This window comes from Dunckerocampus dactyliophorus, chromosome 2 (assembly GCF_027744805.1).
Source record: "Dunckerocampus dactyliophorus isolate RoL2022-P2 chromosome 2, RoL_Ddac_1.1, whole genome shotgun sequence".
Classification (NCBI taxonomy): domain Eukaryota; kingdom Metazoa; phylum Chordata; class Actinopteri; order Syngnathiformes; family Syngnathidae; genus Dunckerocampus; species Dunckerocampus dactyliophorus.
In genome coordinates this window covers 21,322,709-21,342,338 of record NC_072820.1, presented here as the reverse complement: position 1 = coordinate 21,342,338, position 19,630 = coordinate 21,322,709, and the positions used below count along the sequence as shown (strand labels likewise).

At 43.6% G+C, this 19,630-nt stretch overlaps 1 protein-coding gene across 3 annotated transcripts in view; it reads left to right on the top strand.

The window, feature by feature from the left end:
• The window catches only part of kirrel1b (kirre like nephrin family adhesion molecule 1b), a 107,201-nt gene that overhangs the window by 77,879 nt on the left and 9,692 nt on the right, over positions 1–19,630 (top strand). The window contains exons 5-14 of one of the 3 annotated variants that reach the window (XM_054760560.1): positions 4,178–4,328; positions 4,583–4,688; positions 5,319–5,467; positions 6,898–7,025; positions 7,411–7,537; positions 9,858–9,958; positions 12,937–13,153; positions 15,448–15,552; positions 16,562–16,689; positions 17,626–17,736. In XM_054760560.1, coding sequence (XP_054616535.1) covers positions 4,178–4,328; positions 4,583–4,688; positions 5,319–5,467; positions 6,898–7,025; positions 7,411–7,537; positions 9,858–9,958; positions 12,937–13,153; positions 15,448–15,552; positions 16,562–16,689; positions 17,626–17,736 — 1,323 coding nt within the window. Of the gene's footprint in view, positions 1–4,177; positions 4,329–4,582; positions 4,689–5,318; positions 5,468–6,897; positions 7,026–7,410; positions 7,538–9,857; positions 9,959–12,936; positions 13,154–15,447; positions 15,556–16,561; positions 16,690–17,625; positions 17,737–19,630 lie in introns of all 3 variants that reach the window. The other 2 variants (XM_054760570.1, XM_054760551.1) reach the window with 2 other exon arrangements.

Genomic DNA, 19,630 nt, shown 5'->3' with positions numbered 1-19,630 from the left:
ACACAGTTGAATAGCACAAAATTATTAACGCACATAACCAGGTTATTATCATTATTTTGGATTTTATATGTGGTTGTAATAAACTCCTCTCTACAGGCAAGTAGGTAGCAAAAATATATACAGAAAAAAATATGCATTTGTGAATAACGACATCGAATTTTATGTATGTAAAATGCATAACAATTTTGGACATATGGGCCGTTATTTGATTTTAAAAATAATGTACAGTTCCCACAGTTATTGCATGTTTATGCTATTTTATTTCATTGTGTTTCGGAAAGCGGCCACCCATCCCATTTTGTTCAACAGTCTTTGAATGCACCATAGTTGTGTGCGTGTGCTAACATTCTCCCACGCTGCACAGATAGACTGCTATACTGTATTTTTCTCCTTGAGAGGGGTTGGACCATTTTCTACTCTGGAGTTGCTGCAGGGGAGAGGCGGTGCGCTGATGTGTGTTCTTAATAGCCCCCCGGTTCGGTGCCTCCATGTTGGAATCATACCCAGTGAACGAGAAGGTCATTTTGCCTTTTGTTTGGGGCATACGCACCAAACGGCAGTTCAAAATACTCAGCCTTGGAGTCCATCAGAGGGATGCTGGTGACTCTGTAGTTCTACTGGGAGACTTGAACACCCATGTGGGCAATAACAGTGTGACCTGGAGGGGCGTGATTGGGAGGAACGATCTCCCCAATCTGAACCCGTGCTGCGTGATGTTCTTGGACTTCTGTGCGAACCACGGTTTGTCCATAACACCATGTTTGAACATGAGGATGTCCACAAGTGCACTTGGCATCAGGACACCCTAGGCCACAGGTCTATGATCGACTTTGTAGTATCAGACCTGTGTCTGCATGTTCTGGACACGCGAGTGAAGAGAAAGGCTGAGCTGTCAACTGATCACCACCTGGTGATGAGTTGGATTATATGGCGGGGGAGGATGGCAGACAGACTTGGGAGACCCAAGTGAGGGTGTGCTGGGAAGGTCTGGCAGAGTCTCCTGTTCATTGAGTCTTCAACTCTCACCTCCGGCAGAGCTGTGCTTGCATCCTGAGGGAAGATGAGGTGGATGAGGTGGGACTCCTGAAGCAGCTGACAGGTACCGGCAAGCCAAGTGGCTTCGGTGGTAGTCGAGGTAAAAACCCGGGTGTGAGAGGAGTTCGGTGAGGTCATGGCAAAGCTTCCGACGCCTCAGAAAGGGGAAGCAGTACCCGGTCCACACGGAAGCCTGCTGACCTCGACTGAGGATATAGTCGGATGGCGTAAGGAATATTTGGAGGCCCTTCTCAATTCCACTGATCTTCCATGGAGGGACAGTTCCATCACCGTGGCTGAGGTATCTGGGATAGTCAAAACGCTCCCCAGTGGCAAAGCTCTGGGCATGGAAAGAACGAGAATGCAGATACAAGCGGCTGAAATGAGTTTCCTCCGTAGAGTGGCTGGACTCACCTTAAGAGATAGGGTAAGGAGGTCGATCATCAGAGTAGAGCCGCTGCTCCTTCACATTGAGAGGAGCCAATTGAGGTGGCTCCGGCATCTAGTCCGGATGCCTCCCTGTTGTGGTGTTCCAGGCATGTCCAGCTGGGAGAAGGCCCCGGGGCAGACCTGGGACACGCTGGAGGGATTATGTCTCACAGCTGGCCTGGGAACGCCTTTGTGTCCTCCTTGTGGTACTGGAACTGGCCTGTGTCTCCAGCAGGCTGGACTACTTTAACGGGCTACTCACCGGGCTCTCTAAACGAGCAGTAAAACAGCTGCACTACATCCAGAATGCTGCTGCTCGAGTCCTGACTAGAACCAGGAAATATGAGCATATTAGTCCAATACTAGGAGGAGAAGAAGATAGCCACTTTCGAGATGAGATGTTGCCGCCGATTACTCAGAATTTATTGGCCTCGGTGCTGGAAGAGATCAGGAGGAAAATCGGGGATTATGAACCACTGCTGGACACAATGAAGAGAAGGAAGCTGCAGTGGTTTGGACATGTCACTCGACGGCCAGGCACACTAGCGCACATGGTAATGCATGGTCGGGTGGATGGGCAGCAAGCTCAAGGAAGACCAAGGAGGAATTGGGTGGATGATGTGAGGATATGGGTGGAGAAGCCGGTGGAAATCTGCATCAGAATGGCACAGGATTAGGAAACCTGGAGAAGGACATCAATGCTACGGGTGTGACCTGACCTGACCTGACCTGACCTGAGTCCAATACTCAGGTCTCCGCACTGGCTTCCTGTCGCTCAGACAATAGACAGCTCTGCTTGTGTACAAGTCTTTTCATGGTCTTGCGCCAAAAGTACATCTCTGACATGTTACAGCAACATAAACCATCTCGGGCTCTGAGAAGCTCAGGGAGGGGTCTCCTGCGGGTGCCCAAAGTCAGGACTAAACACGGTGAGGCTGCATTTCAGTTTTATGCTGCCAAAATCTGGAACAGCCTTCCAGAAGATGTGAGACAATCCTCAACTTTGGCAACATTCAAATCCAGGCTGAAAACACTTCTGGTCAACTGTGCATTTGACAACTGAAAGTATTTTATCGGCACTCTTTATTTTATTTTTTTTGTTTTATGAAGAATGAGTTGATTTTGAATGATTTTATGAAGTGATTATACCCCTTTTTGTGGGGAATTTAACAATTTTTTTCTGCAGGTTTGATGGTCCTTTGTAGTCTGTTCCTGCCCTGTTTGGTTGCAGAGCCAAAACAGACAGTGATGGAAGTCCACAAAACAGACTGAATGTTTGCATTGTAGAACTGGATCAGCAGCTCCTGGAACAGATTTAACTTCCTTAGTTGTCGTAGGAAGTACAACCTCTGCTGGGCCTTTTTTCCTACCGTGTCTATGTGGGAGGACCACTTCAGGTCCCAAGAGATTACGGTTCCTAGAAACCTGAAGGTGTCCACATTAGAAACTGTGCTGTTAAGGATTGTGAGGGGGGAATTGCAGGGGCATTTCTCCTGAAGTCCACTGTCATCTCCACAGTCTTGAGCGAGTTCAGCTGTAGGTGGTTCTGACCACACAGGAGGACCAGCTGGTCCACCTTCCATCTGTATGCAGACTCCTCGCCATCCCAGATGAGATCATGACTGTCGTGTCGTCTGCAAACTTCAGGAGTTTCACAGAACAGTCCCCTGCGGTACAGTTGTTAGTATACAGGGAGAAGAGCAGTAGAGAGAGAACACACCCTTGGGGTGCTGGTGGTTTGGATGCTGGAAGTGATGCCCCGTAGCCTCACCTGCTGAATCCTGTCAGTCAGGAAGCTGGTGATCCACTGACAGTTGGAGGCTGGCGCCGTGAGCTGGGAGAGCTTCTGGTGGAGGACCTCAGGGATGATGGTGTTGAATGCCGAGCTGAAATCCACAAACAGAATCCCCGCATAGGTCGCTGGGGAGTCGAGGTGATGCAGGATGTAGTGCAGTCCCATTTTGACTACATCATCCACTGACCTGTTTTCCCTAAACTGCAGGGGGTCCAGCAGTGGGACTGTGATGTCCTTCAGGTGGCTCAACACCAGTCGCTCAAAGGATTTCATGACCAAAGATGCCAGGGCCACAGGTCTACTGTATAGTTATTTAATCCTGAGGTGGAGGCTTTCTTGGGGACTGGGAGGATGGTGGAGCGTTTGAAGCAGGAGGGCACTTCACACAGCTCCAGTGAACGGTTGAAGATCTGGGTGACATGGGGTTCAGCTGGTCAACGCAGACTCTCAGGCAGGAGGGGGACACACCATCAGGTCCTGGAGCCTTTTTTATGTTTTGTCTCTGAAAGAACTGATGCGCATCCTCTTCACAGATCTTCAGTGCAGGCAGGGGATTAGAGGAGAGAGAGGGCGGGGGGGGGGAGGCCAGGGGTGTAGGTAAATGACTGAGGGGTGTGAACGAATTATTTTCAAACCTGGTGTAGAAGGTGTTTGTAGTTATTGTATATGTGGAAGGTCTTGGTCTGCGCACACGTCCTCACAAAAAATGATGTAAGATGTCACAGTGTCAGCGAGCTCTCCTAGGCCTAAGGTTGCACCTTCAAAAACACTCCAATCAGTGCAGGCAAAGCAGGCCCGTAACTCCAGCTTTGACTCATCTGACCATTTCTTCACTGTCCTCATCACACATGAATACTCTTCTCCATTTCATCTCTCATTTGTCTTCCTTCTCTCTCCCTAACTTGGGCGTCCTACCAGGAAGTGCTGCCCGACAGGAAAAGGGTGACGACAAGGAGCTACCTTCCCATCACGCCGGTGGACACAGACAGTAGCAGCAACTTCACCTGCGTGGCCAGCAACCCAGCTGTCCCCATGGGCAAACGAGCCACCGTCATGCTCAACGTGCACCGTATGTTTGCATTATTATTGTCCTGCAGTCCACAAAGGTGGAAAGTCAGACATTTCAGACCTCCAACTAGAAAAAAATACAATCAAATGTCATTTGGAGGTCAGAATTCCTGCTTCTGAGTCAATGCATGACTTTACCCTAACCCACCACAACCCCTAACCCTGGCCCTAAAGGACTATATATACACTGCATTTTATTCATTTTATTCTAGCCAGAATCTGGAGATTTTGTGCCATGCGTGTCTGTCTGTATAGATCCTCCAACGGTAACTTTGTCCATTGAGCCTCGCTCGGTGCTAGAAGGCGAGAGAGTCACCTTCACCTGCCAGGCCACTGCAAACCCACCTATCATGGGCTACAGGTTAGGAGCAAACTTAAATTCATTTTTCCAGGTTACAGATTCAATGAAAAGTGATCATCCCGGTGAAGAAAACAAGCTTTAGTTGTGTTTTCCAAAGTATAGCTTATAAGTGGTAGGCGCGTGCCTTTGCAGTTCATTTCATCTTAACAAAGAGACACTGTGGTGTGTTGCTGCACATATCGCACTTAGCAAGAGTGCAAATCTTTTTAAATGCAAATGTTTTCTTGTTCATGTATTCCCATCGGCACCAAGCAGCCTTCATTGTGATAGAATTTGCTACTGAGTGCTGAATCTATGCAGCAAAAACTTGAGACTTCCACTGGAGGGTCCCTTTGTGGGAGCTCTGCCAGATGCTCCTCCACTAAGCCCAGTGAGTGAATATTAAAATGTCACCTAGTGGCAGATTTGTTGTATAGTAATAGGATTTGGAGTCACATACACCACAATATATAGTTCATATAAAGGGTGGAAGAAGAGAAATATAGTTCTCAAATTTGCAGTCCCCCCCTCAGGTTTTGACGCCAATGTTACATCTATATTGCAATAATTGGTAATAAAAGTCATAATTGAAGCTTCATCACAAAAAAAGACATCTTACTGACAAGCTGTGGTTTGCTGTGGCTCCGTCAGGTGGGCTAAAGGTGGCGTGTTGCTAGAGGGCGCCAGAGAGAGCGTGTTTGCCACCACGGCCGACCACTCCTTCTTCACAGAACCTGTGTCCTGTCAGGTCTTCAACGCTGTGGGGAGCACCAATGTCAGCATCCTAGTGGACGTCCACTGTAAGCACACACACAAAACACACTGAACAGCATAAAACAGCGGTGTCCAAACGTTTTCACCGGGGGCCGCACAATATACAGTAATTAATTCACCTCACAGATGAGGCATATCAAGATGCTTCTTAGTTAGGTTAGTAGGAGCCATACATTGATTTTTTTTGTATTTTTCTTTTCTACACTTTTGTGCATGTGCAGACACATAGTGATGTCACTGGTGTCTGTGGGTGGTGCTTATGTTGGCGTTTGGTCACACCTGTGGTTTGGATCATGGGGGGTGAGTTTAGGAAGACAAACTTTTTGTTGATTGCTGCCTGTCACCAACGTCACCAGCATATCTGTGAGTTATCTGATGCACTTTGGATGTACCATTGCATGTCTTAAGATTTGCAACAAATTGAGTAAATGCTGGATTATTCAAGATTCAAGAGTTTTATTGTCATATGCACAGTAAAACTGGTGGTTCTGCTATGCAATGAAATTCTTTTTCTGTTCATTCTCCCAAAAAACAAATAAAGAAAAAAAAACACAAGAAAATGAATAAGAACAGAAGAAACATAAATACCAATAAATTAAGCAACAACAACATAAGAGACATTAATGCAAATAAACAAATAAATAATAAAGTGCTATGCGTGTGTTGCGTGCGGCGTGTGTGAGTGTTTTGTTGAGAAGCCTGATGGCCTGTGGGTAAAAGCTATTTTAAGCCTGTGAAGTGGAGCAATTCATTGATTTTATGTGCGGTGTGTGCGGTGTGCAGCACGTCATTCAATCTGGACCTCATGTCTTAGACCTCCACGGCATTTGGATGTTTTTTTAGGTTTTGACGCAATAAAGTGTGTCCAAACCTTTGACTGGTAGTATACAATATATACTGTATAGTAGTGTGTGTGTTGTTTTGTTTACACAGTTAATGTATATACAGTGACTAATATTGACTAATATTTATGTCACTGACATATATTAATGTCACTGACTAATATTTAAATTTGTTAGATGATCTGAAACATTTTAGTGTGACAAACATGCAAAAAAAAAAAAATCAGGAAGGGGGCAGCCTTCCTTAGCGTTGGAAGACACCATGTTACCGACTGCTCTCTCGCTTGGAGCCCCGCTGCGTGCTTCTGCAAGTTCTGCTTCAAGTCTCCTTAAAGAAGTTGTCTCATCCACTGTAAGTTTCACCAGTGATATGTTCTCTTGAAAAAAAAGTAAAATATGGTTTTGTCTTAAGGTAATTTTATGGTTCCTTTTTTTTATTTCATATAGGCAATAGCACGGATGCAGCCAGGAATTCTGCCTCCCCCCTTTAATTGTCTTTTAAGAATGTAAACAAGCAGCCGAGCCACAAATTGCCGTGGGCCGTACTTGAGACACCCCAGACGTAGCATGTCCATCCTGTGAAAGGCATGATCATTTTTCTGCATTTGTCTTAGTTGGACCTATTCTGGTGGTGGAACCACGGCCCATCGCAGTTGACGTGAACTCGGACGTCACCCTGAACTGCAAGTGGTCCGGCAACCCCCCACTGACCCTCACGTGGACCAAGAAAGGCTCCAACATGGTGAGCTTCTGTGACCTTTGACAGACTTTTTAATTATACAGTTAGAGAGCGACACGGAGGGGAAACCTGTGTCACTGGAAACGTACGAATCCTCTAGAAAGCCTTTTATTGAGGTCTAAAACCCAGACTTCATAAATGTTTGCTTAGTTGTAAAGCAGACAGTTTGTAGAAAGACTCTGTCTCCATATCTTAAATCTTTAATTCATGCCTAAACGTTTAAGAAAAGCTCCAGGAGAAAAACTAATGGAGCCTGCCGAGTAAATCAACATGTTTTATGAATTAAATATGCGTTTCTCGCTCTCCTGCTTTTTTTCCCCCCTCCTGCCCGTCTTCGGCTGCACTACAACTCCAGTGTAAACGCTGCGCTTTGTGTGTTTGCGCCCAGGTGTTGAGCAACAACAACCAGCTCTACTTGAAGTCCGTGAGCCAAGCCGACGCTGGGCAGTATGTCTGCAAGGCCATTGTGCCACGCATTGGCGTGGGAGAGACCGAGGTTATGCTCACTGTCAATGGTCAGTAACCATCCATTTACAGCATTAACAAGGCTACAGACCTACCTACCTATTTACCTATTTCTTTGATTGCCTGCCAACACACCTTCCTGTCTTTTTGACACTCTAATAAAGCCTGGATTATACTGGTGCGCCAAGGCGCTACATCAGCTCGCTCCTCCCCTTCCAAACCCTCCTGCTAGCTTGACATTGACATTCTTCTCCAATTTCTGATCAACATTTGCAATAAAAGACACTGTTGTAATTCTTAGATCAGATTTAGCTCGAATAACCCTCTCTGTCTCTCTTTAATTTCTATTATTCGCTTGCGACGAAGGAAGTTAACAAGCTAAATACATAGAAACACAATCCAGGTTTAAGCCCTAAATATTCCTCACACACTATTAAATGCATTTTAATTTGAAAAATGTATAGGTATTTACAACTAATGAATGATAATGAAGGATGATCGACAGAACAAATGGAACAGATCTAGCCTTTAGCCTGGCCGTCAGGCTAGCGCTACAACGACTCTTCCATCTGTTGTGGGCTACCTCCATCTCCCAAGTAACAAATAAGAGAACAACCTCTTACTTTTATCCCAGTGGTTGTCTTTCACACTGGAAACGGCGTTGTAAGGGAGGGAGAGACAGGCTCATTGGTAGAGGAAGTCTCACTTTTTATCTGAAAATTAAAAGATATTTTAATGTATTTTTACATTTCGTACAAAGGCTAAGAAAAAGTATATACAGTCGTCCCTTGTTTATCGCGGTTGATTGTTTCCAGGCCGACCGTGATAACAATTTCAGCGAAGTAGGATTCAATATTAATAAAGTGAATCTTTTTGTAATTAGACATAGAAAACCTGTTTATGACGGTTTTTAACATTATCCAAGCCCTGTAGGCATGAAATAACACCCCTATAGTCATATTAACACTATTATTTTTTGTTTACACCACATTGCGCGGGCTATGGGATCACTGCAGGGACATAAGAGACGGGCGCCGCTAGCATAGCAAGCTACCGAGCTAACTATAGTTAGACTTTCCAATTTACTACATGCAGTGTGAAGGTAATGTAATCTAATGTCATGTCTCATCAGTGTAACAATACTGACGTCTAGTGACCAGAATACTAAATGGAACTTGTCTTTCAATATTTTTTGACTAATAATGGGCAATAATCAACTACGAAACAGTGATCATTTATTAATAAATACATTTTTGAAAAACATAGTGAGCGAGCAATGTTCGAACCACGATGTAGCGAGCAACGACTGTACATTTAAAGACAAAGCTTTGTGTTGTCATTTCTTATTAGTATCAGCATTTCAGCTTCTTCTGTGTACAATTTGACTTTTTGCTCTATTATACCCTGTCGTGGGTTCACTCAAAAAAAAATGTGGACGAAATAATGGCGCAGTCGTAAAAAAAAAAGAGCAGTGCAAAAAAGGGGAAAAAAATGCACAAAATATTTACAGTGAAAAAATCGTGCAAAATATTCACAGGACAAAACAAGGAGTAAGGATAAATCCAAAAGATATTTACAGGCAAAAAAAAGCCAAAAGCATGTAACTAGCACTGTTACAACTCTTCAGCTTCCAACCTACTCCTAACAACAACTTATGTAAATACCCCCAGCCCCTCCCTCGGGCATACCAATAAATATTAACAGGGGTATAGTACCATAACTGTTCTTTTAGGCAAAGGTGGAATTAATCAATGCACAAATACCATCATGATAAACATAATAAACATGATGCCCCTCTATGGCATCCAAAATGGGTAAACAAACACATATTAGTTTAAACTAGGCAACTTGGTTTAGTCCATGGTCACCTGTTTGCGCTTCATAATGTGTACTTCCGGAAGTGCCTCGTTCGGTGTGCGCCAGAGCGCGGGATGATGTGTGTGTCGTGATGTGTCGCGTGCAAGTGTTGTGTGGTGTGTAGACATCGAGTGTGCACCCTCGAATGTCCACACATGGGGGACAGAGTGTCTGAACACGGGGAACAGTTTGTGGACGTACAGAGGAAAGTTTGTGAAAGGGCAAGTCCATGCACTTCCAGTACGTGCACAGAGCGGGTCCCACCCCCACGATGTCTAATTTCACTTCCCTTTCCCTTTCACTTTCTTTTTCTTACAGAAGCTTTTGCCTCACGCTTGAGAGACATATTGAAGGGAACATTTCACTAAAACTAAAAAAGAACAAAACAACCCATAACCCAAAACACCATAGCCTGAAACGTCGTAACACGAAATGTGGGCAAGGATCGCCTGTACTTACATATACATTGTCATTGTGTGTCTTCTCCTGACCTGTACCATCTGCCCCGGCAAGGCCCCCCCATCATCTCCAGTGACCCAGTCCAGTATGCCGTCAGGGGGGAGAAAGGAGAGATCAAGTGCTACATCGCCAGCACCCCCCCACCTGATAAGATTGTAAGTCTATTCCGTCTTTTGGAGTGGTATGAAAAATTGGCGAAGTGCAACAATGAGAGATGACTCACTGAAAACAGCTGCTTTGTTTTTTTTTTCCTCCAGAAATCCTTTTTTGTGTGTGATACCCATCGAGATGTTAGATTGCAGCAGATGACGAAAGACCACAGTTGACTGCTTGCATCATGTTTTTATTGCGCTTTATATTTCAAGTCTTTCAAGCCCTCAAACCTCTCCGATGCAGTGTGAGCGATGCAGTTACTCCTTGAAGGAGAGCCTTTTTCTTCAAAGCAGCGTTTCTGCTGCAGAGCGCTTTAATGTAATATCTGTCCGCGTGCCACCGCTGCACAATTGTGTGCGGCGCGCGCTTATTTTTGCGGCCGAGTGAGATGCTTGATGGAACTGCAGTTTAATACAAAGAGACGGCCTCATTTCAAACCTTTTTCATAAGGTGCACTTGCATGAGTGCATTTGAAAAAAAAAAAACACAGTAAAACGTTTCAGTTAGGAGGACTGTGTGTGTGTGTGTTTGTGTGCGTGCACGTGTGAGTGTGAGGGAGGACAAGACTCTGTACCTTTCAGCGTCAATTATCCAATTTTGCCGTGCCAACATGACAGAAATCAGAGCTTTTAGGAGGCTTCAGCCCCCTGCTGCACTGGCAAAGAGCTCAGAGCGTATAATGTGATACGACATTATAGTCGTGGCTTAATGCACAGACACAAGGGCTCATAAAATATGGAGAGTGTGTGTGTGCGTGCGTGCATGTGTGCGTGTGTGTGCAAACGTGCGCGCAATGGATATTCCTAATAAATCTGTCTCTGTGCACATTGTGGACTCGCCTCTCTTTTGGAGACAAGACACAAGTCGCCATAAAGTAAATCGAGAGTTTAAATCTCCAGGAATTTATGAGGTTTGTGCTTGTGTGTGTGTGTGTGTGTGTGTGCTGGTTTCTCTGGACTTATGTGGCCCATAGACATATGTCTCTCGGGAACCAAAAAGTGCTGCAAGTGGCACAAGAACTACAAAAGACAGATGGTATGAGACAGACCTAGTAACCACGGTTGTGGATCATTTGCACACACTTTTATTTTTCAAGAGGTTAAAAGGTGCATTAGCCCCTTGCAGCCCATGTATGGGTCTATGTATATTTGATATCACCACCATCTATATTTAATACCTCCAAATTCTTCTTGCTCCTAGCTCAGTCACGGTTTAAAAAGAAAAAAAGCTGATTTTTTGTTTATGCTTTTTTTCTAGGCGTGCTCCGATCGATCGATCACCGATCAAAATCGGCCAATTTCCGTGAAAGAGCATATAGTCGACATATGCCGATAAATGCCTTCCAACGGCGATCACAAAAGCCTATCACCTGTGGCTTATGGTATTGCAGCTTGTAGCGAGCCTCTCCCGCCCACTTTCCCCCACACCGCGCAAAACAATCATGTCTGCGTGTGAGGCTTACCGGTAATTTGTGAGAGTGCTGAAAAGTGGTTGGATTCGTCGGACTGGATGGCCGGTCTTCGTCGCAGACATTACACGAACTGTAGAAAGTCATAGTGTATAGTAAATGTTTCTGCAACATTATACATAGGCCACATGCTGACAAACACAAACTCAGGATAAATGAGCAAATTCAGTGATTTGTATTTCAGAAAATGTTAAAAATGATTTGACATATGCCAGAAAATAACTTTAGAATACAGTTCAATGGTGAAATATTAATATTTATGTTATGTTATCGTTACTTGTTTTTTTTCATTTTTCATTATGACTGGTGAGGCTCTGCATCACCTGCCTCTCCTGATTGCACGTCACTAACTGAAGTACATCACAATTCAACATGTCTGAAAAACAGAAGGAAGAAGCACAGCTCATTTAACTTACCTAAAGCTATTACTGATAGCTTCTTCACTTCCTGTGTTTAACATGTACCAGGTTACCATTTTTCTAATAGTAAAAGCAAAGGATAAGGATGTGTAATAGTGAAGTTTTAATTTTTGTCCTTCTCACGCCAGCAGTCTTCTTGCCGAATATTTGCTTGTGTTGTACTGCTTCCGATAAGATCAGTGGAAATTTGCATTATTGACCCCTGAAGGGGGATTCCATGATTGTTGCTGTAAAGAGTGGAATTTAGATTAAAAAAAATCAGCCAAATTAAACACAGTGGAAACTGAATCTTTATTATGCTCATGCAGAATCCTTCACTTGCTGTTTATGGTTGTTGTTAAGTTAGGTAGAGACATATTGAGAGATGTGTTGAAGTAATTGTAAATTAGATGTTCTTAAGCATGAGATGATGATCTTAACTCAAGGGGAAATGTATTTGTGCTATCCATCCCTCCATCCATCCATCCATCCATTTTCTATGCCACTTATCCCCATTAGGGTCGTGGGGGTATGCTGGAGTCTATCCCAGCTGACTTTGGGCAAGAGGCGGCATACACCCTTGACTGGTCGCCAGCCAATTGCAGACATATTTGTGCTAAAGCAACATAAAAATGTGAAATACAATACTTGCAAATGATGGTAAAATGACCATGAAATTGTGTCTTAGAAATGGAATTGTTGTTGAAGTGGTTGGTGGCACTGCAGACATTTGTAAGAACAAATTTCATATTCAATTTCATCCTCTCAGTGCTCACTTTAACTTCCATCAGCAGTCAACTGCTGCGAACATCCTGTTCGGATGAAGCAAACACAATCACAGTCACGACGCCGTTTGTTCACCACAAACGCCGAGCCAAGTTTGACATGAAGCAGCAGCCGTTGTGTTTGAAGCAGGTACACAGGCGGTGGAAATGCTGTCGCAGTCAGGAAGAACCACAAGTGTAAAAAGACCTTTCCGACTTAAGTGAGCTTGTATCATGACAGAACATTGTTTTATGCCAAGAATTTATTTACAGTGTTGTTGTTTTTTAAGCACAGTGATTGTTCATGTCGTGACAAGGCGCATGAAACCCACTGTGACGTGTTTTTCCAGGTGTGGGCGTGGAAGGAGAACGTATGGGAGAAGGAGAAAGGCACCCTGATGGAGAGGTACACGGTGGAGCAGAGTAAGCCACCATCGCAGGGCGGGGCCGTCCTCTCCACCCTCACCATCAACAACGTCATGGAGTCAGACTTCCACTCGCCGTACAACTGCACCGCCTGGAACTCCTTTGGCCCCCGCACCATGATCATCACGCTGGAGGAGACAGGTAGGGAAGAGGCGAATCATCTCCAAAGTGGAACACAAGCTGGTTGACTTCAAAGTTGTTCTCATTTCAAAACAGTAATAAAGCAAATTCATCTAAGTCTTTATGAACTGCACAGGGAATGTTTCAAGTCACATTTCAACATTGCTGCCTTTCATACAAGTGTAAAAACAAATTAACCACTGCATAATAAAACAAAATAAGTACCATAAATGCTTTAATTATAGCCGGGGCGTTTATCTAGTCTGTTTGCAACAGTTGTACTGTACTGTACCTTGTGGCGCTAACTTACTGCAGGCATTATATCCCACCCCAGCATGTTAGGTACGCCCCACATAACACACAAACACACGCGCACACACACAAGCAATTTGGCAAAGTTTAGCTACTAACATTAGCTATCATTGAATTTACTGTATAGCCTATCGTAACAACAGCATGACTGCAAATTGTTGATGGCTTCTCTGGGACTGCTTTTGTGTGTGTGCATGCGCTACGGGCATGTGTGTGTACAGGACAGCTGTGAGTGACAGCCATAAACGCCAATCATCTTATTCAGGCTGAAGGACAATTTGAATGCAACTAAATTTCTAATTGTGTAAAATATGCACTTTTTTATAAATCAGTTCTTTTAAACACCTAATGGTAACACATGCTAGCCGGTGGGTGTTCGACTTATATTTTTTGTTTTTAAAAAATGTAATTTGGAGCAAGTTGCAAACAGTCCCTTTCATTAAAAGCATAATTTGAGGCTGTTAATTCTAAAATTGTAAAGCTGTATTATATACTGTTATTTTTTTCATTTAACAATTTGGAGTGTATGAGAAAGTGGAAAGGAAAATCTTTGCCTTTGTCATTTATTAACAAGTTTGGTCACAAATCTATAACTGAATGAGTAACTGCTGTGATATGGAGAGAGGGTAGGATTTAATAAGCTCTGTTTCTTCCTGCTCCTTCTTAGACATGTTGAGCAGTGAATTGTGAATATGTGATGTATTTCAAAGCAACATTGTATGCATGTTTGAAATAAATCAAACTAAACTAAAAAACTAAACGCCTCAGTTTTCGTACGCTCCTTTATTTTTAGTGGAAATTCACCAAAATTGTGCCTCAGTTTTTGTACACTGTCTCGAGTTTTGTACAATATTGCACGTAACAAACTAGTCCATTTGCCCTGTACTGTGTCCTTCTACGAAATCAAGTGCCTGTACAAAGCACCCTACGCGTTGCTGACTCACTGTCCGTGCATTTTTTTATTGAGTGCAATTGCTAAATAACCCACCATGGAACCAACGAGTGACAAACATTATTGAATTCGACTTTGCCAGGATGTACGGGAAGTCCACATCAACAATAAGTTCCATCCATTCATCATTTATAATTATTTTGAATTGTTTTCTGCATGTGAAGCTACAATTATTCTCAAAAATTTTATTTTACATTTTTTTTGGGTGTCTGGGACCGATTCATTGGATTTACATTATGTCCAATAGGAAAAATTGCCTTGGTTTTTGTACCTTTTGGTTTTGTCTGACCTTTCGGAATGAATTAATAACAAAAACCCAGGTTCCACTGTACATTGCAACAACACAGCAGCAACAGAGCCAATGTTGTAAATAGCAGTAAGGAGCAAACTGCTCAGCTGGCATAAATAGCGCTGGTAAGCTCATTGTACAAAACAGTGCGGCAAGTGTAACACTAACAGGCACAACATCGCTTTGACAACATTTTAAAGTGCGCTGCTCATGAACCTTCAAAAGCACCTACTGCCACCTTGTGGAGTTAAAAACTCCACCAGTGGGTTGCCCAAAGCCACAGCTGTTCATGACAATTAACTTAAAAAAAACCCACCCAGACGTTATTTGCTTTTGTAGACCACTGAATTGAACAGAGGCGTTAACCAATATTGTTGCTGTGAAAAGTACCAAAAGTATCTCAATGAGCTCAAGAAATTGCCTGAGGCAAGAAAAGGGATCCGCCTCAGAGGGAGTCCTGATAAACTGTTCAAAGTCCATTCTTGATGGTCGATTTTCCCAGCATGGCATGTCATGTTTCATTGCTAAGATGATGCCTTCACGCTCTGTCAGTCCTCCCGACTTCATATTCTTCCAGCTGACTCGCCACAAACAACTTCAAAAGCCGGGATTTTCCCCGTAATTTTGAGTATGCTCATCCCCTGTCTGAGCCAACAACATGGCCGAGAGACAGCGCAGAGACAACAAGATTTACCCATTGAACGGCGTTGACAGTGATCCCACCCCTCATGCCCGCCCCTCCTTTGCTTGTGTGCGTTTCAGATATTGTTCCAGTGGGAGTCATCGCCGGCGGTACGGTGGGCTCATCCATCCTGCTGCTCATGTTGCTGCTGGCACTCGCCTTCTTCCTCTACCGCCAACGCAAAGGCAGTGAGCGCGCACACAAAAAAACACACATGCTGCATGCAGTCTTCCTATCTGTCATTCAGCTGCTCGGCAGTTTGAAGGGAACAACATATGCCAGCCGCACAGCATTTTATTCAAATGAGATTAATGAATATTCATACAACATGGCAACATGCCTCAAAACGCCCACTGAACGTTACCCAGTTCATTCTCCCTACACGATGCTGTGTGATTCCTTCCTCAAATAATGGTATTGATATGCCGCTCATACATTGCATTAAGTCCATAAAAAAGAGCATTTAAAGGTGAATGTTGTTTAAATGATGAATTTCCACGTTATGCACACAGCCCACGGCAATCCAATTAGCATTTATGCGCCCTGCTATGCGCGGAACACGGTGGCTAAAGAAAAATGAAAGACAATGAAGGTGACTGACAGGATCCTCTAGGAGGATTTGCGGCATATATGAGAATATTTTCTGCTTTAGTGCTGATAATTCGATATTTGGAGGTACACAAGAGAAATTGTCCTTGCTGCTCTGGATAGGCTGTCTCTGGTTTTAAGGTACAGCCAGAGACTTTGTCTTTTGTTTAGGAAAATCCTTGTTGACGCTGACAAATATCGACTGTTCCCTTTGAAAGTGAGCAGTGTTGCAAGATAGAAAACAAGACTTCTCGGGTTGGGAGTTTAAATCCTTGCAGGCTTGGTGCATTTGTTTGTTTGGACATGTTCACTCACAGAATTTTCTAAATGAAATTCTGGAAGTCCAGGAAGGACAGAAGAAATCAACACAAGACATTATTGCTTTTGGAAAAGACATAAGCGGTAACATTAGTGTCCAGCGATTAGCTTGGTTTAGTTTAGACATTTACTGTAAATAAAGTAACGATAAACAGAGAACACATGCCTGCTTGATGGTCAATAAAGTTGATTTTATACAAGTTGATGAGCCCTCATGTAGGCTGAGATTGGATTTTTTTTAAAAACCTCGAAAACAGACCCCTTTATGACTGTACCCTTGTCTTCCAGGTCGCAGAGGGGTCACCCTCGGTAAACCAGACATCAAAGTCGAGACAGTCAACAAGGAGACCCACAGTCTGGAGGAGGAGGCGGCCAACGTATCCACGGCAACCCGGATGGTCAAAGCCATGTACTCCGTAAGTAGACATCCGTTTGAGTCAGCGGATGGAGACGAAGCGTACGGGTCAGTGGCCTGATAAGTGCAGGACTACTGTGACCAAGGGTGACAAGGTCACGGGAAGACGCATACAAACACACACACAAACACACACTCAGTAAAGTAAGTGCAAATAAATCCAAACCAACACAAACTGATGTATGACAATCACACAGTAACCTGTAGTGTGACTTTGGTATTGAAAAAAAATTATATGCAATGGAATTTTGCTGCATCCTGATAAGATCATCACATACACACAGTGTTTGGTCAAGGATGTCCCGAGAAACAAAGCGACAAGGCTCTCTGCCGCCACTAGTCGTTTCTAGGCGTGTTGCAAGATCTCGTGACACAAGATCTTGCGAGATTAAAACGCGGCAATATTTCTTGTTCAGAAAATAATAATAATAATGATTAATCACACAATAAATGAAAATGAACTTCATAATTGTGCTGGCTTCAATAAATTGCCATGTGCATGCGCGTCTGTTTTCCTCGTCTCACGACTCGAAACAGACAGGAAGAGGCTTCACTCTCTTCATTGGTTTCAGGTCCTTGGCGTGTTTGTTCCATAGAACAACGGCATGAACGGAGTGAACCCTTTTGTCAGTCATACAGTCTCTTCGTCTCGGTGGGTGAAGGCGGGGCCTGTAGCATACACACAGTGCAGAAGAGTAGTAGTAGAAATTAAATTAGTAGAAACTCGTCTTGTCTCGTCTCGTTCTTGTAGACCCAATCTCGTGTATCATCTGGTCTCATGAACTGAGTGTCTCGTGACACCCCTAGTCATTTCTCATCTTGGACTCTCTTGCCATGACAAACCTGAAACTCTGTTCTCCTCTCCTCTCTGTCCACCTCTGTTCCTTTCTCACCCTCCCTCTCTCCGTCTTGTGTGTTTTGTTGTTTGATGGTTTAGTTTCTGCCCTCTGTCTCCCTCTCTCCCTCCACTCAGCCCTTCAAAGACGACATGGACCTCAAGCAGGATGTCCGCAGCGAGAGCGATACGCGTGAGGAGTATGAGCTCAAGGTGAGCATCTCATTATCTTAACATTGTCTTTCCTCATCTTATCCACGTATACTGTATGTGGTCCGACACAACCATACCATACACTCTAGTTGAACACTTGATTGATACACTTTGACATTAGATTATTGATTCTGTTACTGATTTTGTTGTCTGTTATATTATTTGTTCATTTCTGCATTTACATTTTGTTGCTCCAATGTCATTTCATGTTGTTACTCTGTTGTTACAGTCTGTCATTACACTATTATTGATCTATATTGTCGTTAACGCTTGACATTTAATTTTGTTGTTACGTTTCGTGGTTTCATCCTGTGGTTTTCTACATACATACACTCAACAAAAATAAGAACGCAACACTTTGGTTTTTGCTCCCAGTTTTCATGAGCTGAACTCAAAGATCTAAAGCGTTGTATGTACGAGGCAAAAGGCCTATCGCTATCAAATATTGTTCAGAAATGTGTCTAAATCTGTGTAGTGACCATTCATCATTAATGATTCATAATCTAGCCACCTCACAGGTGTGGCATATCAAGATGCTGAGACAGCATGGTTATTGCATGATTATTGCACAGGTGTGCCTTAGGTTGGCCACAATAAAATTCCACTACAAATTGTACATTTAACTCTTTTGGGGGTGGTCGGGAGGACGGGTCCGAAAACCAGTCAGGATCTGCTGTGACCACCATTTGCCTCAAATTCCGTATTCACCGATCCAGAGCATCCCATGCTTGCAACATGCTCACTATCTTCAAAATGCCATCAGTAAAATGCACCTGTGTTTGTTGTCCATAACATACACACCTGCCCATTCCATAACCCCACTGCCACCATGGGCCACTCCATCCACAACACAGGTGCATTTTACTGTATTGATGGTATTTTGAATGCGCAGATATACTGTGACGAGAGCCTGAGGCCCATTGTTGTCATTCATCCACAAGCATCACCTCATGTTGCAGCATATTGCAAGGCTCTGTACACAATCATCCCAGTACTGGCATGGCCAGCATACTCACCCAACATGTCACCCATGGATGCACTGGATCGGTGTATACGGTTTTTGAGGCAAATGGTGGTCACAACAGATACTGACTGGTTTTCGGACCCCTCTGGAAGTGTTTGTTCTTCTAATACCATATTAAATTTATGTTTTTTTACGTGCCCCTCTGAGATATTTTTCATACCATGTGTTGCAGGATGCAACTTTACATCAGTCTCACAAATAGCATATAAATTCCACATGGTAGACATATTTGTTTGGGGTTTGTCACCGTATGCCTGTGCGGTGTGAAGTCAAGGGGGACACTACCCAAGACATTAGACCAGGACACTACACTTCACACAAGGGTCTCTACAGGCTGCAATAGTACGAGCCACAGGTGATTGTTTTTTTTTTGTGATTGGCATTGAATGCGTTGGCCGATCGATTGGAGCATCCCGAGTCGTTACAGTGGTGACTGTTTACCGTTGCCTTCAGTCATTGTTGTCGGCCGTGGCGCTCTGCTGTTACATTCTGTCGTTATGTCCTCTGTTACTACATTGTCATTACATTCTGTGGGGTAACGTTTTGGCATTAATTTTTATTACATTGTACACTAACTTAGAGTCAAAAAAACTTAGAGTCAGTTAAAAGTAAACTTGTTCTACAGTGCTCCCTCGTTTATCATGGGGCATAAGTTCCCAAAATAGCCCGCAAAAAGTGAAATCCGCAAAGTAGCCAACTTTTTTTACAATTATTATGTTTTAAGGCTGTTAAACCCCTCACCTTACACTTTACACACTTTTCTCAGACTGGCAATAACATTTTCTCACATTTCTCTCTAGTTTAAACACTCTCAAAAAAGTTCAAACCTTCGTTTAAATTTGAATAGTCAACCTACAGGTCGGACGCAAG